The 26,202-nt window shown below is 45.5% G+C and overlaps 1 protein-coding gene across 9 annotated transcripts in view; it reads right to left on the bottom strand.

Annotated features, from left to right (window-relative positions):
• PCDH9 (protocadherin 9) overlaps positions 1 to 26,202 on the bottom strand; it is a 779,511-nt gene that overhangs the window by 108,693 nt on the left and 644,616 nt on the right. For 4 of the 9 annotated variants that reach the window (XM_079972449.1, XM_079972454.1, XM_079972452.1 and 1 more), the window contains one exon: positions 7,589 to 7,660. The exons of the other annotated variants lie outside the window; for them this stretch is intronic. In XM_079972449.1, coding sequence (XP_079828575.1) covers positions 7,589 to 7,660 — 72 coding nt within the window. The remainder of the gene's footprint in view (positions 1 to 7,588; positions 7,661 to 26,202) is intronic. 9 annotated transcript variants of the gene reach the window in all.

The following is a 26,202-nucleotide window of genomic DNA, read 5'->3' as shown; positions in this document are numbered from 1 at the left end:
TATAAGCCACACCTGAATATAAGCCGCACCTTTAAATTCAAGAAAACAAAACAAGACAATATCCGAATATAAGCCGCTTCCTTAAAATTCCGCAGGTACTCATACCCATTCTGTTTTACCGTATGTCTGTTTTAGCAGCGATATCGTAAAATCCAATTTCTGTGAGGTCGTGAATTTAAGCTGCACTTTAACTTTTCATGGTCGGAATTTGGGGGGAAAGTGAGGCTTATATTCAGGCCAATACGGTAACTGGTTTTGTATAGACATTTAACAATAAGGAGAGCAAGATGGAAGTTTGCAGGAATCCATAGAACAATGGCTAAGATATCAAACAGCCCTCCAGCAACACCTTCTGAGAACACACCTCCAGAAAGGACCTGTACCAGCATAACACTGTGCGCCACTGAATCCATCTGCAAGGGTACCATGGTCAGTGCAATACCCTGTAGCTGAGAGGACCAGCAAAACCAGCAAGGATGCATTGTTCCAGTCCAGTTCTCAGGATAAATACAGTACTAGGACAACCAAGAATTGATGCTTTTGAATTATGGTGCTGGAGGAGACTCTTGAGAGTCACATGGACTGCAAGAAGATCAAACCTCTCCATTCTGAAGGAAATCAGCCCTGAGTGCTCACTGGAAGGACAGATCCTGAAGCTGAGGCTCCAATACTTTGGCCACCTCATGAGAAGAGAAGACTCCCTGGAAAAGACCCTGATGTTGGGAAAGATGGAGGGCACAAGGAGAAGGGGACGACAGAGGACAAGATGGTTGGACAGTGTTCTCGAGGCTACAAACATGAGCCTGACCAAACTGCGGGAGGCAGTGGAAGACAGGAGTGTCTGGCGTGCTCTGGTCCATGGGGTCATGAAGAGTCAGACACGACTAAACAACAACAACAACAACAGGACAACCAAAACTATTCCTACCCTGAAACTGAGCCCAAGACCACATAGGCTGGTCCATACTTCTCCTGCTCCTGTTGAGGTATGCCATCAAAACTCCCCCTTCTTGTGCTGCTTCCAGTTCCCACGCAACCGGTTGGTTTTAGATGTATATAATATCAGGGCCGTCTTAAGAATATCCGGCACCATCTTAAGCATATCCCAGACTTGTCTACCTTCTTTTAGGGCTGGAGGAGGCGGGCAGCAGCTGGAGGGCGGCTTCTCCGGCAGGGAAGAGGCAGAGGCTGGACATGCTGCCTCCCGGCTCAGCTGGCCGCTTTGTGTCGCAGCACACCGAGCAAGTAAGCCTGAGATGAGCGAGCGAGGGCATGTACACCGCTCCCACTGAGCGTTGGCTCAGTTTTTTTCCTTTTTAGCCTTCTGGCGCCACGCAGAATTTGGCACCTGCAGGCTAAAAGGGAAAAAACCCGAGCCAACTCTTGGCGGGAGTGATGCACACACCTTCGCTCACTCAGCTCACTTGTTCAGTGTTCCCTGGACTCTCGCCTGGTGCCCTCCAGAACTTGGAGCCCGGCGCCCCACGCCACTAGCCTCTATGGGTAAGATGGGCCTGTATAATATAATGTAATGTAGATGGAAACAGTTCTCAAAGTCCTGGCATGCCATTCTATGGATGCAATTCTATGGATGCTAATCAAAAGGAGGAGGTCTTATGTCGCCTGGCAAGTGCCACTTCAGCAGGTCTTGCAATTTAACTTGAAGAAGTGAAATAACATTGATGATGGAGACATGTGCAGGCTGTAGTTCCTTGGCTAATGGAGCATAGTCAGTTTTGCCATATTTACTAATCAACAGTGATTGGGGGAAGACTTCAGTGCAGCCATCCTCATCCAGGAAAAACAGCAGGTTCCTTCAGTAGTCTTTTGCATGTGTGTGAACCAGCCACAATAATTTTCAAGGAAGATCCTTGCAAGCTGCCGGGCTGTTCCAGCAAAATCACTTTCTTGCACATCACAGAGATTTAAAGCCAATGCAAATTGGCAGGTGCAGAAAGTCAAGGTAGCCAGTCCACTAACTGAATACATTTAGAAGTGCAGGCATTGGCTCCCCTTCCCCCTTTAACAGGGAAACGAAAGGTGTGTTGAGAATTCCTTCCCTCCTGTGCTGCAGTTGTGTGTGGGATTGTTACATGTCACGTGTCCGTTTACATTCTAGCACTGATTATTGGAGTCTTGTGAATGGAAAGGGAGATACGCTCTTTCCGCTCTGTATAGCTTTTGCTTTTGCAGCTCTCTCTCCAAGGAAGAAAGACAGAGAGAGGAGCCATGTTTTCTTTGTTCTGTTACGTTTGATTTTGTTGCTGTTTAGTCGTTTAGTCGTGTCCGACTCTTCATGACCCCATGGACCAGAGCACGCCAGGCACTTCTGTCTTCCACTGCCTCCCACAGTTTGGTCAAACTCATGCTGGTAGCTTTGAGAACACTATCCAACCATCTTGTCCTCTTTCGTCCCCTTTTCCTTGTGCCCTCCATCTTTCCCAACATCATGGTCTTTTCCAGGGAGTCTTCTCTTCTCATGAGGTGGCCAAAGTATTGGAGCCTCAGCTTCAGGATCTGTCCTTCCAGTGAGCACTCAGGGCTGATTTAATTTGCAATAAATTAAGCTTAGATGTTACTCCTCAAGGCTGAGCTTCTGTTTTGAACTCTGCTTGTCCTTGGATATGGGCCACATCAGCGTGATGGGAGACAAGAGTGATGAATCCCGGGTGACACTGAGTTGTGGGGAGGCATCACGCTTTGGCGTTATCATCCAACAAGGTGATAGGAGAACCAATATAACCCTGTCTATTCATTTGACATACGTACTGCAAATATTTATTAATACTAGATGTGGAAACTGATGGCATTATATATGTTTTCTTGTAGGTTAATGATTGCTATCAGGGGGGGTGCTGTTTTTATTATATATCGACAATAATGTTGCAAGAAAATATTTTTGTAGCAGTTTTGGGATCTTGAGGAATTAAGGATTAAAATTTTAGCACATCTTGATCTTCTAAAGATCCACAAAGCTAGAAACAAGCTTGCATATTGTTATACCTATTATATTAAAAGATTAGAGTACATGCAATTGTTCCCTTCCACATCAGTTTTAATTATCTGATTCTCAGCTGATTTTGGCTGTGATACATAAGCCACAACCTGGAGTACCAGGTGTGATTCTGCCACAATCCCAGCAACCCACAAGGAATAAGGCAAAAACCACCTTCAAGTTTATGATTTGAGATTTATTTATTTGTTATTTAGAATTGGCTCTGCTTCTCCAAAGGGAGCCCAGAGTAGGTTACAACAAGAACTACTGTACATATGGATTTGTTTATTTATTTTATACATTAATTTCTATACCACTAAATTGGGGATTTTTTTTGTCAAAGCAGTGTATATTAATAATAAAAAATCAAAACTAAAAACTTAAAACAATATAAATCAGAAGAACATAAAAGGGTCATGTGACAGTATATTATTATAATTACAATTATTTTTATTATTTATTAAAATTAAAGAGAAACAACTAAAAGTATAGAGGAGGCAAACAATAATTTTAAAATATTAAACATTAATGGAGGTAAAATATATAAGGGTAAAAGGTAAAGGTAAAGGTACCCCTGCCCGTACGGGCCAGTCTTGACAGACTCTGGGGTTGTGCGCCCATCTCACTTAAGAGGCCAGGGGCCAGCGCTGTCCGGAGACACTTCCGGGTCACGTGGCCAGCGTGACATCGCTGCTCTGGCGAGCCAGAGCCGCACACGGAAACGCCGTTTACCTTCCCGCTGGTAAGCGGTCCCTATTTATCTACTTGCACCCGGAGGTGCTTTCGAACTGCTAGGTTGGCAGGCGCTGGGACCGAGCAGCGGGAGCGCACCCCGCCGCAGGGATTCGAACCGCCGACCTTTCGATCGGCAAGTCCTAGGCGCTGAGGCTTTAACCCACAGCGCCACCTGTGTCCCTATATAAGGGTAAGCTTGTGTAAATAAACATTTTAGGTTGTTGTCTAAAACTGAACACAGTGGATGCTTTTCTAACACAGGGAGGCAATGAGTGATGCAATATAGGTGCTGCTGCATTATAGAATCATAGGATTGTAGAGTTGGAAGGGACACCAATGGTCATCTAGTCCAACCCCCTGCAAGGCAGGAATTAAATTATTCATTCCTTGTGGCCAACTGGCCACCATATGGATGTCGTATGGGACAGTGAGCAATGCTTCTAAGCATAGCTAAAACAATTTAAACATAATTTCAACCACACTAAAAGGCAATAGTGCAAAGCCTTCCTTCAAAGCCTCACAAAGCCTAGATGTATAAAAAGCTTTTAGAAGGAGCTAAAGAGAGACTGCCTGATTTCCCCTGGGAGGTCCATAAGAAGGGTGCAGCCACCAAGAATACCCTGTCTTGAGTCCAGGGCCAGCCCCAGACATTTTGGCATCTGAGGCGATTCACAAAATGACACCCCTCTTCCCACCAGGGAAGAAGGGGTGAGTGAATATCTACATCAAGAATGAGGGTGGGAGGAATGAAAGATCTGAGGCCCCCGTGGATCCTGCCACCCAAGGCAGTAGCCTCACCTTGCCTCATGAATGGGCCAGCCCTGCGTGGGTCCTTGTTCTCCATTATTATTATTATTATTATTATTATTATTATTATTATTATTATTCCTAACTCTTTCTTTCATCTATGAGCTCACTGCTTCATCTCTTTATTGTTTACAGTTTGTTAACAGTTCCTCCTCCCCTGCTTTCTCTTTGCTTTTCAAACAGATGGCAAGAGTAAGTGTTGTACATTTTTTAATGTAATTGAAAATTCAGCACATCACCATATAGCCACATCAGCAGGAGTATGGGACGCGGCTTTGATCCTATCTAAACTGTTGTTCTAGAGAGCCTGTATTGCTGCACGGAAGATGAGCTGTGACGTTCAAGGAGTACATTACACATGCCTAGCTTAGGTGAACACAACTGACACAACCTTTTCAGACTTGCTCTGCAGTCCACATCTACCAGCCTGACAGTATCTCTTAGATCACAGTAATGAAAATGACTGATCAATTAACCAACCTGTGATTTAAACAGCATCAAATGCTACAAATTAATAGTGAAGAAGTCATGGATGATCTAAAGTTACATTAATGCTACTTACGCTCGCTGTCATCTAAAATATAGCGTAACTGTCAAAAGTTCTGCGCAGGGAGCATTAAACATGAAACTAATGCCATCCCCCTTTAATGGCTGTAGCTGGGGATGAAGAGATTTTCTCAGATCTCAAATTCAGGTGTCTCCTTGAATTCATGCTGAGAGCAGAAACATGCATTGCTTCTCTTGATATCCTGGTCCTCATTCCCATTTATTTTGCAGTGATATGAGGGATATCTTACATGTATGGATGACTCAGTACAGCATATATAAGAACTTTATTTTCACATCACACATGGTGGTTTTCAGTTGAGGGCATCTAAATTCTGGGCTGCATCAATAGTGAACTGAATGTACATAGAATCATAGAATCATAGAATCATAGAGTTGGAAGAGGCCAATGCAATTCTGGGCTGCATCAATAGGAGTATTGCATCTAGATCAAGGGAAGTAATAGTGCCACTGTATTCTGCTCTGGTCAGACCTCACCTGGAGTACTGTGTCCAGTTCTGGGCACCACAGTTCAAGAAGGACACTGACAAACTGGAACGTGTCCAGAGGAGGGCAACCAAAATGGTCAAAGGCCTGGAAACGATGCCTTATGAAGAACGGCTAAGGGAGCTGGGCATGTTTAGCCTGGAGAAGAGGAGGTTAAGGGGTGATATGATAGCCATGTTCAAATATATAAAAGGATGTCACATAGAGGAGGAAGAAAGGTTGTTTTCTGCTGCTCCAGAGAAGCGGACACAGAGCAATGGTTCCAAACTACAAGAAGGAAGATTCCACCTAAACATTAGGAAGAACTTCCTGACAGTAAGAGCTGTTCGACAGTGGAATTTGCTGCCAAGGTGTGTGGTGGAGTCTCCTTCTTTGGAGGTCTTTAAGCAGAGGCTTGAAACCATATGTCAGGAGTGCTCTGATGGTGTTTCCTGCTTGGCAGGGGGTTGGACTCCATGGCCCTTGTGGTCTCTTCCAACTCTATGATTCTATGATTCTATGATTCTATGTACATTCAGTTCACTTTCATCAAAAGTACAGAGCAATCTAGAGCTGTATATGAGTGCAAGTGAGAGCCACCCCCTTGAGATTTCATGGTGCTTCCCTATTTCTTAAACAAAATCTGCCTATAGAGGAACCTTCTCTTCTCTCTAACATGTGAGATTTTGGAACAGGTGACTCCTTTGAACATGTGCAGCAAGGGAAGTAGCTTACAAGTTTGGAATGTCTAACTTTTTTTTTTTAAGTATCGCTTCCAAGTCCACAGCGTTCATTTGGATTGTTGAAGGTATAAGGCAATTAGGCATCTGCAGGAGCTAATTTTTCACCCTGCAACCCTTTTTCAAAGAAGAACCACTTCCCAGTTCCAGACCTTTTAAAAAAATGACACATGCAATACAATCTCAAGAAAGTCACACAGAGAGAGATAGAGAATATTCCAAAGTCCCTGGAAAAAAACTACCATTTAGTTTCAATCGGGGGGACGGGGTGGGGAAGGAATGCATATTTTCACACATTTTCCTGCCTATTTGAGTGATAGGCACTTTACTAACTTATAGTCATTTTCCATTTTCCATTTCAGGGAGACCATTCAGTGTCTCATAATGCCGGAGCCCACTAGTGAAACTCAGAGGACAGTTCTGCAGCTACCCTATTTTGATCTCTCTTGGTGCAAAACCATTCAAGTTTTCCAAAATGACTACTACCTGAAGCTAAAAGTACAGTATTTCACATTAAACAGTTGAATCTCCTCTGCTTCTGCTGTATAGCACTCACCTTAAAACACACACACACACACACACACACACACACGTGCAATTTAGCAGCACAAAATTCAGAGCTTTCGCATATTGCACAGAAGTGAGTTAGTTTCTTCTAAGTGGCTGCCTTTCCAGAAGGACTGACCTGGAGCAATGCATTCCATCCAGCTGAGTACCACAATAATGCACACGCTCCCAGGACTCAGCTCAAGGGATGGTTCTGCGTCATGCCACTAACCACAGCTGTCAGCAAATACATTAACAGCAAGGAAGGAAGGGTATGGGGTGAAGAAAAATCATTAATGACATGCGGCATGACCCCAAGACAAGTCTCTGTGGCTGCACACATTTGCAGATCTAATTTGTGGGCTCTTGAGTCAGATAAGGCAAGCAAGCCAGATGCGGGGGGGGGGGGGGGAAGATATAAGAACAACAAATATATTTGTCAGGCTACCTCAGTTTGTGTATGGCTTTAGAGGCCTAGATTCTTTACTGATTTTTATTTGATGTTTTTAATATAATTTTAAATATTATTCTTATTTATTAATTCTTCTGTTTATTTACTTGTTTGTTTATTTGTGAACTCTCTAGAGCACCTCCATTTAGGAGTGGAAATCTAAGGTATAAACTAAGGTATGAACCTTAGTGACAGGGCTGGCACTAGGTTTCAGGGGGCAGGCGCAAAACATGAAGCCCCAGGCCACAACTGCACAGTATTTTTCTTCTTCTGATCACTCACCACTCATATATACAGCCACATGGGAGACCGAGATTCCAGTTCCAGTTTGCGCCTTCATGCATTCTTTGAATCCTGACAGAGAGCAAATAACATGGAAAAGCAAATAACTAAAAAAATCTCAGAAAATAAAAGAGAGAAATGCAAGTTCCAGGAAAGCCTGTTTGGGGACAGCACTCCATATCTGGGGTGCCACCACCGAAAAGGGCTTCTCTCCAGTGACCAAGGGCCTCACCTCATAAGAACAGAAGAAGAAGCTGCTGGATCAGGCCAATCAGTTCCAGCATCCTGTTCTCACAGGGGCCAAACTGAGGTTTGTGGGAAACCCCAAGCAGGATTTGAGCACAAGAAGACTGTCCCATCCTGTGCCTTCCAGTAGCTGGCACTTCAGCCAGGTCGTTTGGCAAACTTCTGGAGAAGGGCATTTGGTTCCAGTCTTAAGGACTGGGCACATATACTGTACACAGAAGGAGGCAATCCTTCCCAAAGTCTGGCCTTAAGCTGTTTTAAGCTGTAAAGGTTAATACCAGAAATTTTAACAGGGCCCATCGAGGAACTGAAAGTCGGTGCAGATAATATCTATAATATCTATAATATCTAGCAGTTCTCAAGAATATTCCTACTGCCTTACTTTGGATCTGCTGCAGTTTTTGAACCATTTTAAAGGGCAGCCTCACTTACCTATTTTTAAGAGAAATGCTTTTACAAAAAGTAGACCAGGATCATCCCGCGTGTATTGCCCTGCTCCTTGATGGCACCTGAGCAGCTAAGCCAATGGCAGCCAGAGGGACAAAGACAACTTTGCTTGCTCATATGCACTGAGGCTCAGGAGAATTGCCACTTGCTGGATAACCACACAAGGCTGATTGTCTGCTTATATACTTTTACAGTCATACCTTGGGTTATGAACGCTGCAGGTTGCGCGTTTTCGGGTTGCAGACCGCACCAAACCCAGAAGTACCCGAATGGGTTACTTCTGGGTTTCAGCGCTCGTGCATGCGCAGAAGCGCAAAATGACATCATGTTCATGCGCAGAAGCGCCAAATCACATCATGTGCATGCGCAGACCCAGCACTTCAGGCTATGAACGCTGCGGGTTGCGAACCTGCCTCCTGCACAGATCACGTTCACAGCCGGAGGTATGGCTTATACTATAATCATAACACTTATTAGTAGTAGAGTTTTCAGAGTTAACTGGTACAGATTAACTATCCTAACTGAGATGTTTACTTGGGAAATACCCATCGTTGCACAACCTGAGAGAAAAATCAAGAACAATAGGGAGCCTTGGCAACCAATCCAAAACAAACCTATTTATGAAATATGTGCATTTATTGGAACTTGACTTCAAATGACCTTAAAGTGTGCTACTTACAGAAGCATTTATGATGTGTCTTGGAATGAATAACTGAAGTCTAAAAGAGCACTAAGGTCCTAAATTACATATTTTGAGGACTCCTAAATCTAACTCACTGCACTTTTTTATAGCTCTCCACTTTATATCCTCAGAGATTTAGTGAACTATGCGCTGCAACTAGTCTAGCCTAAAATTACAACCCTTGCATATACATATTTTAAGCAGCATCTTTTATAGGGAGTCACATATATACTTTTTTTTTTAAAAAAAGAAATCAATAGATGAACTTGCTAAAACTGGATTAAACCATAAACCTAAATATGAGAGGTGAGAGGAAGATGGAAAGAGGCATAGAGAGGCAAACTGTTGGATAACTTATAAAAATTAATGGCAGGGCCCACTGCGGAGCTGCTGCATTTTCTAATTTCTGGGAATAGCTGAGAGGTTTTGTCAGCTGGCAGCAATTCCAGCAGAAGCATGTTGCAGAGAAGTCTAATCTGCTGTTCTTTCCAGTAAGAATTGAACAGCCAGGGGACTTCTTTAACAGCAGTGACACAATGGTGTCAAGTGTGACGGTTAACAGCGCTACCACAACAACTATGGCTATTAGGAAAGGGAATTGCAACGGCAGAAGCTGAGTCAGAGTTCACAAGGAAGAAATCAGATTCTTGGGCCTCACTGCTCAAGCAATTCCCAACAATGCTGGTCATTTAAAGGAATACCCAACTGCAACCTACAACATGTGACTATGAAAAGCCAGTCCATGGCTACACATATACACAGAGCGAGAGATATGCCATTTTAGTTACTTGTAGCCCACCCTTCTGCTACACTTAGGCCAGAGCAGTATACAGAAACAGAAAATACAACCAGTCACGCCAAATGATGCAGTAAAATGGAACAATATCATGACACCATCAAAGAGGCATCCAAAACCAGCAGAATAGGCTAAGGCAATCACCAGTTAAAATGTTAAAATGCTTGGTCAAATAAATACGTCTTGACCTGGTGCCAGAATGATTGCAATGTTGGTATTAGCCGTACTCCTGTGGGGAGGGCATTTCACAAACAAATTATAATTCACTGGTAATACATGTACAAGCAATGAGAAATCACCAGGTGTTTGGGGTGATCCCAGAGTAAAGTTTATGACTGACACCACAGAGGGGAACTCAGTAAAAGTGGTTTTCTCATATTTTACACTAGATACTATAAAGTGCAGTGAAGAAATTTCATGCCAGAGAAGCTTGGCTATTATTTCTGACAATGCATTTCGCTGCCTTCCATCACTGGACTTTAGATTTTTCTCTCAATGCAATAAATGGCTATTAGCCTTGAGAGCTACATGTTCATAGCTGGTGTATCCGTTGCCAAAGGACAGACAGTGTTGCCTCACTGGAAGCATCTAGCTGGTCACCCATGGAAACAGGATGTAGAGCTAGATAGATCTTTGGCATGATCCAGCAGGGCAAGTTGGGTGCTAGGAAAACAGAGCAAACTGCCGTATGCCTTTGCAGGCCAATGGCCCATCTGCCTCAGCATTGTCTGCACTAAATAGAATGGCTCTCTGGAGTCTTTTGCAGTCCCACACAGAGACACTGGAGATTGAACCTGGGACCTTCTGCATGCAAAGCAACTGCTCCATCACTACGTTATGGCCCTACCTGGCAATGTTCTGGTGTTGTGTGAGGCATAGTAGCAGACAGCAAATATAGGATAGTTCACCCAAAACTGAATCATGGCATGAAGAGCCCTCCCACCAACAGGCAGGGGCAGATGAAGGGAGTACAGTGGGGGCGAGTCGCCCCAGGTGTCACCACTGAGGGGGATGACAAAATGCTGGGCAGCACACACCGGGGGGGGGGGGGCTGCAGCGCGCCTGAGCCACATGTCTCTCCTGGGAGTGACATAGTGGCTTGGGCCCCAAACGGTCCGCCTGCTGCCTCCCCCTCAGCTGTAGGGTAGCTGAGGGGGAGGAGGAGGCAGGCAGACATCTTGGAGGCCCCGCAGAGCGTCCGGCTCCAGCCTGCCCTGCCCCACGGGTGGCTGGCCCCGCCCTGGGTGCAGGGCACACGCACCCTCCAGGCGCCCATTCGGCTTGCTCCACCGCTGCCCACAGTACGCAAACACAGTCTGAGTGTGCCAGCTATTCATGGATGGGAGCGGCCCTCACAAAATCCGTCCACAACAAAAATGGAGGTCCACTTTAAATAGTATGTGCATGTTGAAGAAGGGACCATAAGCCCAAGATTTACAGTCCTATCTCACTATACACAGAACCTATACATATGTTTCGTTCCACCGGCAAGATATTGTCTGTGCTTGCCCCTTCATTTACCTCCACTTGCTTCAACTTCCAGTGCTGCCGCCAGTTTGTTCAAGAGAAATACACACAGAGGCCAATGTGCAATTCACTTATCTTTTCAAAAAGTTTATTAGCATCCTTGGTATGTAAGCACCAATAATAACATAACAAAGATAACTTATTTGTAAATAATTCTGCTATACGGAAAGAGAAAGCTGTTTGCGTGTCGAGGTCCCCAGGGCCACCCCAATAACTCACACATCACACAGAATTTTTTGTTTAAGATTTTTGGCATAATTTTGGCCACAACTTTATTAAAATACAAATTTGTGAGTGGTTGCTTAGGCATTGGTTGCGCCTATCTGCCCCCACCATGGGGGACAGACTGACATTCCACACGATGCGAAAGTCAGAATACAGGAATACACTTGGGGGTAATGACGGAGCAGGGAACCTGCCCTCACCCCAAATGCAACCAGGAGCTCATTGCTATGGCCTGAGCCCCCTTGACAGAGTGGACAAGCAATAGTTAGCCCCCAATTCCTTTAACAGAATCCCTTGCAGCAGCAGCATTAGAGGGGCAGGCACTCAACCTACCAAGGGCAGGCACTCAACCACTGCCCCTCAACCAACCAAACCATAAACCAATGCCTAACCGCAACCGTTAGTTGTGACGATTTGCTACGCAGTAGGCAAAAACCAAATGGCCCCAGCCAATCAGCCAGATGGACAAAATTCCTACCAGGCCCCTGCCCCAAGAGCAGATGACCCCATGACAGGCATAGCAAGGTCAAAGCAAACAACCCTAATTCTAGGGAGGGGGGGACAGGCAATCTGATGCACGGTCGAAAAGAGGAAGCCCTAGCCTCGTGCAAGGAGTTTTAGCATTTCTGGCTGTCAATCAACAAATGGCAACATTAACTTCGTCCCAACAACAAGGGAAGCCCTAATCGCATCAGTGACCAACGATCAATTAGCCCACCCCCAACTTTGGAGTGTCCTGGCGGCCCCCACCGCAACACGTGCTCTCCATGAAGGAGAACACGCTTTGTATCATCAGTATGCAGATGATACCCAGCTCTACCTCTCTTTTAAATCAGAACCAGTGAAGGCGGTAAAGGTCCTGTGTGAGTGTCTGGAAGCGGTTGGAGGATGGATGGCGGCTAACAGATTGAGGTTGAATCCTGACAAGACAGAAGTACTGTTTTTGGGGAACAGGAGGCGGGCAGGTGTGGAGGATTCCCTGGCCCTGAATGGGGTAACTGTGCCCCTGAAGGACCAGGTGCGCAGCCTGGGAGTCAATTTGGACTCACAGCTGTCCATGGAGGCACAGGTCAAATCTGTATCCAGGGCAGCTGTTTACCAGCTCCATCTGGTACGTAGGCTGAGACCCTATCTGCCTGTAGACTGTCTCGTCAGAGTGGTACATGCTCTGGTTATCTCCCGCTTGGACTACTGCAATGCGCTCTATGTGGGGCTACCTTTGAAGGTGACCCGGAAACTACAACTAATCCAGAATGCGGCAGCTAGACTGGTGACTGGGAGCGGCCGCCGAGACCATATAACACCGGTCTTGAAAGACCTACATTGGGTCCCAGTACGTTTCCGAGCACAATTCAAAGTGCTGGTGCTGACCTTTAAAGCCCTAAACTGCCTCGGTCCAGTATATCTGAAGGAGCGTCTCCTCCCCCATCGGTCTGCCCGGACACTGAGGTCTAGCTCCGAGGGCCTTCTGGCAGTTCCCTCACTGCGAGAGGCCAAGTTGCAGGGAACCAGGCAGAGGGCCTTCTTGGTGGTGGCGCCCGCCCTGTGGAATGCCCTCCCATCGGATGTCAAGGCGATGGACAACTACCTGACATTCAGAAAACATCTGAAGGCAGCCCTGTTCAGGGAAGTTTTTAATATGTGACATTTTAGTGTATTTTTCATCTCTGTTGGAAGCCGCCCAGAGTGGCTGGGGAAACCCAGCCAGATGGGCGGGGTACAAATAATAAATTATTATTATTATTATTATTATTGTATGAGTCAGTGAAGGAATGACTCATTCCTCAAGCCTACCTTCAAATTCTTTTGCTGAAACAACCCCGCCCCCCGCTCCCGCCCCGGAGATAGCTATTTTGTCCTATAACTGTGGCTAGTTTTCAACCATAGCAAATTTCGAAGGTCTTTGGCTATGAAGAGCTTCATTACATCAACAAGAAGACAAAAATCTTGCTTGTGATTTGTGTGTGATATTATCCCAACTTCTGCTTTATCTGATCTGCCACTTTCAAGACATTTTTAAAAATTGGTTTCCCCCTGAAATGATAAAAAAGTTCCTTCCTTAAATGATCCCTGCCAATCAGGGATCGCGCTGAGATAATATTATTGGCTGTGTGATTTTGACACAAAGTCAAATGAAAGTGGAGACAATGCTTCACACTGCCTTTCTAAATAGGCAAAGGTTTAATCCTCTTTCACAGCCCAACCCCAAATTGGTGAAAGACATTGTCAAAGGAAGAGAGGGACTGAAACACGCACATGCCCTATTTTGACTTAACCTTCTATTGCCGTGAGCAATTTGTGAGCGATCCTATAACTGTAGTGTGCAGCAGTCCTATTGACAGTGCTGATAAAAATATAATTGCTGTCATTTAAAAACCTATAATACTGTATAGGCTATATAGCCCAATTACCTAAACCTGCTCTTGTCTGGACTGATTTCACCAATATAACACCAACAGAATTGGTGGATTACAGGTAGGTAGCTGTGTTGGTCTGCTGTAGTCCAAACAAAATTTAAAAAAATCCTTCCAGTAGCACCTTAGAGACCAACTAAGTTTGTTAGAAAGCATGTCAAAGTGAAAGTAGATGATAGGTACAGCTCCGGCAGGAAGGTAAACGGTGTTTCTGTGCACTGCTCTGGTTTGCCAGAAGTGGCTTAGTCCTGCTGGCCACACGACCGGGAAGCTGTACGCCGGCTCGCTCGGCCAATAAAGCGAGATGAGCGCAGCAACCCCAGAGTCGGTCACAACTGGACAAAATGGTCAGGGGTCCCTTTACCTTTACCTAAGTTGCTACTGGAAGGATTTTTTTTTTTATTTTGTTTCAAGATTTGTTCACAAGAGAAATTCTAGTTTAAATACTTGCTTAGCTACGATGCTTACTGAGGAACCTGGCTAAGGCACTGTATCTCAGCCCAGCTCATCTCACAAAGCTTAATTCTCCTGAAAATAACACCAGAGGGGGATATATCAGAGTTCAGTGAACCTCTAGGATAGGACAGGTGAAAAATATTTCACCATTTTCCATTCCCTCTTTGTTTGGAACAGAAATCTGAAGCATTGAATAATGCATGTATATCATTTCACATGTATGAATATATGCATGCTAACAATACCTGTGTATGAATGAATAATACATTGGTAGTATTCACACAACTCAAATATTGTGGATAACAAGACTTAAAAACAAAACAAAACACCACTGTTAAAAATCCTTCCTTATAGGTCAAAATCTAAATTAGGTTTGACCAGTCCGGAAACAGAATGTGAACAATTCATAGGAATAACCGGCTCCTCAAAAATTTCAGCTCAGTGTTGTAGAATGCGTTAGAAGGCAAAGAGAACAGACAAATTGCAATGAGCAGCCTAAATAATGGCCCAATAGAAACCAATAATTCAACTACAGCCTTGAATAATGTGTCCAATTCTGACTGCTGGACTGGAGAAGGTTAGAGTATAAATAGAAAAAAATATTTTCATGTGTAAATCCACATCAACAATTCCCTGTATTAGAAATGCAGAGCACATTGCTACAATTTACACAGATAGCGACCTGTTTAATAGGAAGAGATCAATTACTCAGGTTATGCTTCACTTTTTCTGCTGTAAATATAAGATTCTCTAGTTGCTGGAATGTGTTTGCACAGGCCAGTAAGCAAATTCAGAAAGTTGAAGTCAGGGAGTCCCTTGCTTTGCAATGCAAATCAGCCTATTAAGACAGAGGCAGTCACAGTGTTATGAAGCCAAAAGAACAAAGAAAGAGAGCACCTGCTGTAGTTTCATAGTGTGATCAATGGTATTCACCTTCCCGTCTCTGCTTAACTAGAATGCCTATCAAACCCAGAAAATGGAAAGCTTCAAAATGTTATCCGGTCGGGTTTTTCTTAAAAGGTAGAGTCTCTCTTCCCACCCCCACCCTGGTTATAGATATCCCTGCTGAGCAGAACTAAGGAAGGAAAGTGGAATGATAAACCCTCTGCCCTTGTGAGGCATCTAATCATAAGCCTGCATTTTTATCAAGCTTATATTTTGATCAGGGCCTGTATCTTAAAATGAGCTTAAAGATTTTCAAATGTTCATGCCAGGCAGAAGAGCAGCTGCCTAAGAACCTTGGCAAGATGTTTATTCTCCTAGACAAGGGGCCCCCCTGATTTATAGCAGAAAACAATTCTCAAAGTCGTAAAAAGGGAATTACAGGCTGACAGCCAAGGTTACACTGACCCTACATATTACAGAAGATAAAAAAAGAGATAAACATAATTAAGAGTGGGTAAATAGTAAAATAAAACCATGTGCCTCCCATTAAACTTGAGCCATATTTTCCTAAGGTTCAAAGGTCAAGAGCAATGGAAAAGCATCTAGCTGGCAGAAAGGAAGAGAGTATTTTGGGAAGTCTTTTTCTAAAGTTGTTTCTTTCTTAAACTGAGATCCTTTTAAGATTTCTTTTCCTTTTAAAAGGTTATTTATGTTATGTATTAAATATATTGGCTTAAATGTAATTATGCAAAGGAATTAGAAGCTAAGAAATGTTAAATCCTTATGCTAGATTCTTATTTCATATAGTTGGAAGAGATCACAGGGGCCATCAGCCACCAGCCCAGCCCCCCTTGCCAAGCAGGAAACATCATTAGAGCATTTGTCAAGCTTTTGTTTAGAGACCTCCAAAGGAAGGAGATCTTTCAATGATGATCCTTGACATCTGTTTAAGATAAAAATTTAAGATTTAACCATCTGTTTTGGTGAGCTGGTAATTAAGGTTCCTTGTTGAGACACATGTAAGATATATTACTACTTATTTGTCATTTATAGATAGAAGAATATATAGCTTTTTGTTTCCTATAAAAGGACAAGAGGAAATGGGTGTATCTTTTGTGATTGGTTCTAGCAAATAGCCAATAGGAATTTCAACCAGGCTGATTGGACAGAGGCAGCCACAGGAGGAGCAAGGGGGCTGGATTGAGGAAATATAAGTGCTGGCCAGAATGGCAGGAGGCCAGGCCAGAGCTTGGTAACCATATACCACTGTGCCTCATATTTATTTGTCTGACAAATAAATTATTATTTTAATTTCTCTATTGCTGCGTTGAATATTTCATTCCAGCTAAGCGTTAACCACAAGCAGGGTGCTACACTTGTGGTCCTCCTGCTACCTTAGAATGGAAGCAGGGTGTTAAAAAGCATTTGGTAAAGCGTGTTCTCCAATAAATGAGAGCACGTGTTGCGGTGTGGGCCACCAGGCCAGGCCTCTTGTTGCCAGGCAGGTTAATAATTGTTGCCTGGCATCATGATTGGGTAACCGGGTTGCTGGGGCAAATTGTATGTTGCAAATTGGGTGGGAGGGACCATAGTCTTTAAATATTGGTGCACTCTGGTTTCTCTTTCTCTTTGCAGAGTGCATCGGATCAGGAGCAATCTTCTCATGTCTGGTTACATTTCTTTATTTTCCCCCTTCTTTTGAATCCTCTCTAGTCCCTTAATTAATCTAATTTCCCTTTTTTCCTGTTTGATTTCTCACCCCACCCCTTACCCTGCCTGTGGGAAGATTCTCCCTGTATCTGTGGCTTGCCTTTCCCTATAGGGAGAGAGCCCCCATTAGGAGCTTTCTTTTGCAAAAAGGTTTTCCCCATTTTTTGCCTGTTTAATTGTGGGGCTAGTCAGGGCTGTTCCCAGCTCGGCTGGTATCACTTTCGTTTATAGTATCCCCAAAGGTTGGCTTTATTTTGGGTGCATGCAGAGCTGTTGGCCGAGTTTTAATTTAGCCTTGGGTGGGCACTCTATATTGAGTTCCTTTAATATTGCAATGAAACAATAAAAGGCAGAGAGCAGAAGCAGGGAGGCTTTCACAGCCTGCACATATCATTCAAGCCTAAGCCTGCTTCAGTTAGCAGTACAGTAAATTGTTAAGTCTCTGTGACATGTGACTCATTCTCTCTATTAAGAATGTATCTGTTTGTTTGCAGGCTCACTTGTTGCTAATGTATATCTTAGGCAGACAGAGTGGAGCCAGAGGCTCTCTGTGCCTCCAATGAGCACTCTTTGTATGCTCTTTAACTATGCTGTTTCTGAAGAAGTTTATTTTCTTCAAGTTTGTTTTTCCCTGATAGTGGTGACTGCCGTTTTAGAGACGAGCCATTGCGGCTTAGTGGCTAGAGTACAGGACTAGGACCTGGGAGACAGGGTTCATATCCCCCACTTAGCCATTGTTATAACAAAGCAAAACAAGCTGCTCCTTTTGGACTATTTTGTTGCTGGGTAGTTTGGCCCATTTGTGATATTGCTCCCAAAAAGAACTTTGGGTTTCTTGAGGGGGTGCTTCCCTCTAAAGGGCTAACAGGGGTACCTGGACAGGCAGTGGGCTGCCTCGAGTTTGTTATCTCATTGGAAACATTTATGCTGGCCTAGCAGGTGATCCTAGGGCTTGGCCCGCTTGGCCCTAGAATTTGATGGACTCTGGCAGCGTTTCTGGTCTGAATAGTGTCCCCATGTGGTGCACAAAGCATTGGTTTCACCGGTTCCTCACATTGTTTAGGTTTTTCTTTTTGCAGACTATGACAGGGCCTTTGCAGATGCCTCCAGAGCTTGCCTCTCCTGCAGAGGATGACTTGCTGATGCCCCAGGTGCCTTCTTCCAGAAGGAAGCATCTTCAGAGGCAGGGAAAAGCGGAGCAGGGATGATGCTTACACCTCCTTGCAGGTAAATCATCCCTGGGCTCTGATGATGATTCAGACATCACCTTGGACCTCTCCAGGGGTCAGGGTGAGGCTGTTCCGGGTCTTTAGGGATCATCCTGGATAGCTCAGCTGGTCAGTGTATGGTGCCAGTAATGCCTAGGTTGCAGGATTGGTCCCTGTATGGGACAGCTGCATGCTCCCTCATCACTCTCCCTCATCACCCTACTGGTGGTTCCTTCACTGTGAGAAGCCAAGTTACAGGGAATCAGGTGGAGGGCCTTCTTGGAAGTGGCATCCGCCCTGTGGTACACCCTCCCACCAGATGTCTACTACCAGACTTTTAGAAGACATCTAAGGCAGCCCTGTTTAGGGAAGCTTTTAATGTTTGATGCATTACTGTATTTTAATTTTGTTGGAAGCTGCCCAGAGTGGCTGGGGAAGCCCAGCCAGATGGGCGGGTACAAATAGATGATGATGATTATTATTACTGTTGTTGTTGTTGTTGTTGTTGTTGTTGTTGTTGTTGTTGTTGTTGTTATATTGTGGGAGAGTGGACTAGATGATCCTGTTGTTGTTGTTGTTGTTGTTGTTGTTGTTATTATATTGTGGGAGAGTGGACTAGATGATCCTCGGAGTCCCTTCTAACCCCATTATTCTATAAGTGGTAATTCACTATGATGGGAATGTTAGATGCAGGGCTGCCATCACCCCCTCAGCTCGCTAGGATCGCAGGAACAGGGACATGTGGACCACTTGTGCAGCTCCACATTTTAAATGGAAATTCCCTGAGCAATAGAACCTGAAGCTGGTATGCAGGAAGCTGGCCCGGTGGCAGCTTTGTTGGGACTTCTTTAGGGTTTCTGGCGAGTGTTAGCCCTGTAAATTTACACATCATGGTGGCAACACAAGGCAGGGCATCTTGCCCAAGCGGGGGCTGGCAAGCAATAACTCAATACCTCTCGCCCCTATTTCCATAAAAATATCCTCCTTGAAAGCCTGGCTAAAAGGTTATCTAGATGGGTCAGTGGTTTTGTGCTTGTGGGAAGGGTTTTCCCAAGGTTTGGGATTCCTTTGGCTTTTCAACCAGTGGCTCAGAATACAGCAACTCAAAAGCCAGTCAGAGAGCTACCTGTGGTAGCCAGAAAGAAGGTTAGGAAGCAGCTTTCATTGGGACGTTTGGTGGGATCCCCTTGATTCTTCTCCTATTCCTGATTTTCATTTATCCCCTTTGGGGATCGTCCCTAAGAAAGCCCCATATAATCCATATTTATCGCATCCCAAAGGCACCTCAGTGAATGACTCTCTGGAATTTGTTCCGTGAAATATGCATCTTTGGATCAGGCAGTTGAGCTTACCAACAAATTGGAATTGGGCCTGGTTGGCATTATGCGATATTGAATTGGCTGTTAGGCTGCTGCCGGTTCACCCTCCAGATTATAACTAGTTGGGCTTCAATTGGATGGTCCTTACATTGAAAAGGCGATGCCAATGTGTTGCGCTATAGGCTGTGCAGCACTCGAGTCCTTTAGCGTCTTTCTGGATTGAACATCGCAAGTCATGACTCGTTTAACTGGGGGTACCATTATTTGGATTATCTCACTGGCTGGTTCGTGTGACACCAGCCCCTGCTTGGGCTTACTGGACGCCCTTTTTATTCCCTGAGGAGCTGGGTGTTCCGTTGGCAGTGGATAGGACAGTGGCTCCTACTGCCCCCTTTAACGTATTTAGGGGCTAGCTGGATATTGTTGCCCATACCTCTGCTTGCCTGTGGAAAAGCTGTTTGCCGTGAAGGACGTTATTCTCGTAATACTTCCTCTGATAGCAAATGTTGCTTTGTCAGATTCTATCATTGCTAAGTCAGTTAAAAAAAAAAATGGCATGCAGGGTGGTTGTTCCAGGCTGCCCCTTCCATTCCTGCTCGGCCAGGTGGTCTCATGGTCCGGGGTCCCTTCATCATCCTGTACAGTGGCCTTGAGCCTGGCAGGGCAAGGCTATCTCATGTGACCTAACTTTTCTTGAGTTCTCCCCATTGTAGTGTCAGCGCACATCTGGACTGAGGAGTACGGGGACCGTCGGGTCTGCCTTGGTCTGATAACCAGGCAGTGTGAGGGTCCTGGCAAAATGGTCCTCATGCTTTGGCAGAGTCTCCGCCCCCTTTTATGTGCTTTCCAGCTGCACTGCTTAAGGTGTAATATTGCATTTCTGCTCGCTTTATTACGGGATCATCTAATGTTTTCGCTGTCACTCTATCCCGTTTTCAGTTGGAGAGCTTCAGATCCTGGCCTCCGGACGCCCAGCTATAGCCGGATTTTCTGGAGCTCCCGTGGCGCTTTGGCAACAATTTATAATTAAGAGGAATAGTAGCTTACATTTCCCCTTCTGCTTTCTGGTCTTATGAGAAGGCCTGGACTGATTCCTTAGCGTTTAGCTGGCAGTCCTCAGCCATTCAGAGGAACCTGCCCCCATCCTCTGAGCAGGACCTGCAGTAATTGGCCCACCTGCTGCAGATCGGATGCACTGTTAAATCTATCAGAATTCAGTCCGCTGCAATGTCTGCTAGAGTAAAGCTTTAATTTTTCAGAGACCCTTCTAAAAGTGTGTCGTGCGCAGGGTCTCGGAAGGTTGGAATAGGCTCCAACCTTCACAGGACAGCAGGCAGGAAGCCGGTCAATCTTTGACCTATGTAGTATCCGCAACAAGTTAAGACTTGTCGGCTGGTTCTAAATCTAGACGAGACATCTTTCAGTATTCCATTGTAATTTTGGTGTACTGAGGGTTGGGGAAATTGTGTTGGAGCCAGCACGGGGCGGAGAGTTTGGAGGCTTATTGCCTCAGGATTTTTCCTTATCTGCTTTGGAGCTTGTCATAAGTGTCTGGAGCTCTAAGTCAGACCTAGTGGGCTGGGTTGCCATCATCAGGCTTCCAGTCACGGGTGAGGTGGGCCCTTGCCCTGTTATTGGATACAGAAATATTTGGCTTTTTGTTCCCCTGGGGGGCTGGCTCGATCCTAGAAGTTGCTGGTTCTCATGGGTTGCTCCTTCAGGATATATGCGTTCCCCTTTTGGAGTTGAGACTTGTAGTGTGCAACTCCAAAACTGACCAGCTGGGTCGGGGGGGAGGTTGTCCGCCTCCCAGCGACTGGGGAGGTGGGCCCATGCCCGGTCAAGGATGTAAGGAAGTACTTGGCCTTGAGACCTCCTGGGGACGACCCGCTACTCATGCTTGAAAATGGTCACCCTTTGGCGCAACACTACTTCACAAAAGTCATGCGTAAGGCCATCTCTGCTTGTGGGATCTCGGCCTCTGGTTTCACCCCTCATTCCTTTCACATAGGTGCAGCGACTATGGTGGCCCATTGGGGCTTCTCAGCTGCCAGGATCAAGGATTTGGGACATGGAAATCTAATGCTTTCAAGGGTTATGTGCGAAACAAATGCTGAGTTTGGTACTAATGCTTGTTTGTTTCAACCCTTGTAGATCCCACGCTGGTCCGCATCTGGATAGTGGGACACAGCATCGTTCATTGGGCAGGCAGCAGAGCGAGGCAGTCTGCAAGGGGAGCGTGTCTCGGCCTCCCACAGCACATGCAAGTGTCATGGTTTTCCAGACGCGGAATGTCATGGGGAGAGTTTATGCCGCTGTTTGGTCGCTGGCTGCTCTCGGACCTCCCCACCCTATGGCCATAGTGGTGCAGCTGGGGGAAAATGATGTGGCAACTATTGATTGCCTTGCTTTGCGCACCTCAATCCAAAAAGGGATTTGGAGGCATTGGCAGCCTCATTACCTTCAGTGAGAATATTTGGTCTCACCTGTTGCAGAGGCAAACCTGGCGCGGTGTTTCCCGCCCGGAGGCCGCTGAGAAGGCCAGGATATGCATTAACTCTGCAGTGTGCAAGAAGGTTTTGGAGCTGGGTGGGCTGGTTATTCCCCACCCCAGCATTTATTTCAAGGCGGCAGCCCTTTACCGGGCGGATGGAGTGCACCTTTCTGATTTGGGGAATGATTTGGTTGGATGCTGTGGCTAAAAAATTAGGTTCCTGGTTGGGTTTGTGAGTGGCTGGCGGCGAGCGTTAAAGCTCGGGTGGCGGTTAGGCATTGGTTATAATATGCTGGTGGTGGAGGGGTTCAGGCGGTGCCTGCCCCTCCCGTTGCACTGAAGGGAATTCCGTTAAAGGAATCCTGGGGCTTGCCATGATTTCGTCCAATCCCTGTTATGGGACCAGGGCCGCCCAATCCCTGTTATGGGAATCCTTGTTATAGGACCGGGCAGGCAAGCTTTCGGGGAGCTGCTGGGGTGAGCGGCGTGGGTCCGACGCTTAGCTCAAATGACCCCCAGTTTGACTTTCTCTTCTACTGGCTACCGATCGGACCTCGGGATGTCAGTTCTGTCCCAGGCGGGGGGACAGATAGTCATAACCAATGTCTAAACAACCACTCACTGATTTTGTATTTTAATAAAGTTGTGGCCAAAATAGTGCCCAAAAACCAAAACTAAAATTACGTGTTATGTGTGAAGTTATTTGAGGGGTGGCCTGGGGACCTACATACGCAAATATTATCAAGACTAACATTGTTTTGTTTTGTTTGTTTGTTACACTTATATATCCCAACTTTTCATTAAAAAATGTCCATGGCAGCTAACAATACATCACAATAAAACTCTATAAAATTAGAGTGAATTAAAACAGAAAACAAAAAACCCCACATGACGTGTTATGTGTGAAGTTATTTGAGGGGTGGCCTGGGGACCTACACACGCAAATATTATCAAGACTAACATTGTTTTGTTTTGTTTGTTTGTTACACTTATATATCCCAACTTTTCATTAAAAAATGTCCATGGCAGCTAACAATACATCACAATAAAACTCTATAAAAATAAGAGTGAATTAAAACAGAAAACAAAAAACCCCACATGACAGTCAATTAAAAACATAATTAAAACAAATGAAACAGATTAAAAACACAAAGCAGCATTTAAAAACAAACAAACCACCTCGACATCCCTCAGTTTTCCCCACATTATGCACCAAGGCACCTTAATGTGCCACAAGAGGAAGTATGCTGTTAAGAGAGATAAATTCATCCAATAATCAAAGGCTTGCGTGAGTCAAAAGCACTCAGCCGCAGCAGGAAACCTCCTCTAAGGGTGAATAATTCTGGTGTCTATCTGCATCACATGGGACTGAATTATCCAACCACACCTGATGCAGAGGAACAGCAGAGTACTTATGGAGAGAGATAGGATGCCCATTGCAAATTTATGAGTCACTGCTCTGGGCTTACCACCTTGCACTGAAGTGGCACACATAGGAGAAAGATTTGTGCAGAATCACAAGAGAGAGAACCTAATGCTTACTGTTCCACACCTAGAAGTTTTTGTTTTTGTTTTTAAAAGGAGAGTGAAGGGTTCAGAGACTAAAGATGACACTAGTTTGATAATGGCCCTTCTTAATGATGGTCCTGCTGGGGCTGTTGTGAGTAACGCTGCCAGGTCGCGCCAGCCCATGCCATACGACTGCAGCTTTGAATTCCACAAGGAAGTAGGAGACAAGACAGCTGTGGTTTCTTACTTATCCACATCCCCTTTCTGCAATAATAAGCAGGATCCTAGGCAGGCCCTGCAGGGCAAAGAGAAGAAAGGCAGGTGACAGGGCTGAGAAGGAGGAGAAGCTGCTGCTCTGATGTCTTCTGTGTCCTCTCACTGCATACATGCACATCTGTTCTGCAGTCTTTCAGTTCTTATGTCACATAACAAGTAGTGGCAGAGGACATCAAATGTCACGACAAACACTGAACTAACTGCTTTGCAGGGCAGGGGGGTTGTCTCTTCATGCACTGCATAAAATTCAAGTTATTGATTTCAGTTTCACCTCAGAATGATCAGAATTTGGGCATAATAATCAAAGCAAACAAACAGGACAATACATGCTTATTTTCTGGTGAAGACATCACATGGCCACATTTTCTGTTTTCTTGAAAATGGTTTTGGGGGATGAGCAGGTAGCTGAACATGAAATGTAGCACTGTGTCCAAATTTCATTCTCTCGTCCCATGCAACATACAAAAAGTGCCAAACAGAGAAGGTAAGCCTAAGGCCTCCCTTAGCTCAGGTGAGAAATTGTGAAATGGTTCCTCGTTTGCAGCCAAATATTGTTGCACGCTGTCTGGATGCTGTGCCGAAATCTGCAGCTCCAGTGCCTTACTGAAAGACAGAGGCCTTCAATCTCAGCAGCTGTATACCTGTCATTACTCTCTTAAGTACCAAAATTCCCATTAAAAGAAATAAGATGCCTCTGGGTGTAAAAGTCTGAATAATATTACCTAGATAAAATACTGTAGCCTCCAACCTCCTCCCTCCCTCCCTCCCCCACTGAAATTGATTCATGGTGATTGAAAATGTCCAGTGACACAATTCTGAAGCCAACAAAATAGGATTGCTTAGAAAGCGTGTTGATTCAGAACTCCAAATACATATTTCTTTCTTGCCTAAACCAAGGTGGGAGTGACATATAGTTCTTATAGAAGGAGCATAACCCAGAGAAAATGGCCCAGTGACCAGAGCTGGCAATTCAGAGTTCAAAGTCAGCTGAAGCATAACTTAACATTTTTGCTCATTGAAATAGCTGCAGGCTTGATTAAGTCTTGACCAACCATTTTAGGCAAACTATGCCTACCTGTCAACCACTTGATGTCATAAGGTGTCTAACACGGTAAAGTTACAAGCATGTCACACACTGTGGTTAAAAGGAAGTTGGAGCCCCTGCACAAAGACAGTTGGTGAAGTTCCTGCAGCAACTACAGAGACAAAGGGAAGGTGAAGCCTGGGTATGCCAGGAATTGCTTTTGGAGAAGGTCACAGCTGGCTACACGTGTGCTGGCCTTGTGGTGCAGTATGGAGAAGAAACAATTTGAAGTCTCTGAGCAGGTTGCTTCCACTTTGCCAGGAAAGACCAATGCAAAAAGAGGATTGGCCTGCCCTGCCCCAAGAGAATGTTGCTTTTGCCCCACCCATCATTGGGCTGTGGCCCTCAGGTTGGCCATGTCTGAATCTAGCACTCAGGCCTAAAGAGCTTCCTCACCCATTACAGAATGTGGCTGTGGAATCCATGTCATGACCGTAGTGCATGGTGTAGTGGTTAAGAGCGGTGGACTCGTAATCTGGTGAACCAAGTTCGCTTCCCCGTTCCTCCACATGCAGCTGCTGGGTGACCTTGGGCCAGTCACACTCCTCTGAAGTCTCTCAGCCTCGCTCACCTCACAGAGTGTTTCTTGTGGGGGAGGAAGGGAAAGGAGATGGTTAGCCACTTTGAGACTCCTTAAGGGGAGTGAAAGGCGAGGTATCAAGTCCAAACTCTTCTTCTTCTCACTCTGAGCAGCTGCTAAGTCCCAGCCAGAAGAGGCAAGACTAGCTAGATCAGCCAGTGACATCAAAGGCAGAGATGCTGGCCACAGACCCAGGCCTCATCTCCAAGGCCAAGCCTCAGCCAGAGCCTAAGCTGTGGGCCTGAGGCCCTTGGGTCAGTGACCCAAAACAGGGATCAGAGCAAATTACTTTCCTAGAGCTCTCCAAAGTAAGGTACTTCTGTTCTGGCCTGCCTCACTGCCTGACTCCGGGATTTTTGGTTAAGGTCAGGAGAGCACACTTCTTCAGCCAACCATTCTTTTATTTAAAGGCATGTATCTAGTCCTTGGGGACGCAGGTGGCGCTGTGGGACGCAGGTGGCGCTGTGGGTTAAAGCCTCAGCGCCTAGGACTTGCCGATCGAAAGGTCGGCGGTTCGAATCCCTGCGGCGGGGTGCGCTCCCGCTGCTCGGTCCCAGCGCCTGCCAACCTAGCAGTTTGAAAGCACCTCCGGGTGCAAGTAGATAAATAGGGACCGCTTACCAGCGGGAAGGTAAACGGCGTTTCCGTGTGCGGCTCTGGCTCGCCAGAGCAGCGATGTCACGCTGGCCACGTGACCCGGAAGTGTCTCCGGACAGCGCTGGCCCCTGGCCTCTTAAGTGAGATGGGCGCACAACC

The sequence above is a fragment of the Podarcis cretensis genome (assembly GCF_951804945.1).
Source record: "Podarcis cretensis genome assembly, chromosome: 4".
Classification (NCBI taxonomy): Eukaryota; Metazoa; Chordata; class Lepidosauria; order Squamata; family Lacertidae; genus Podarcis; species Podarcis cretensis.
Note: the sequence above shows the minus strand (reverse complement) of the source record. Positions and strands in the feature narration are given on the sequence as shown.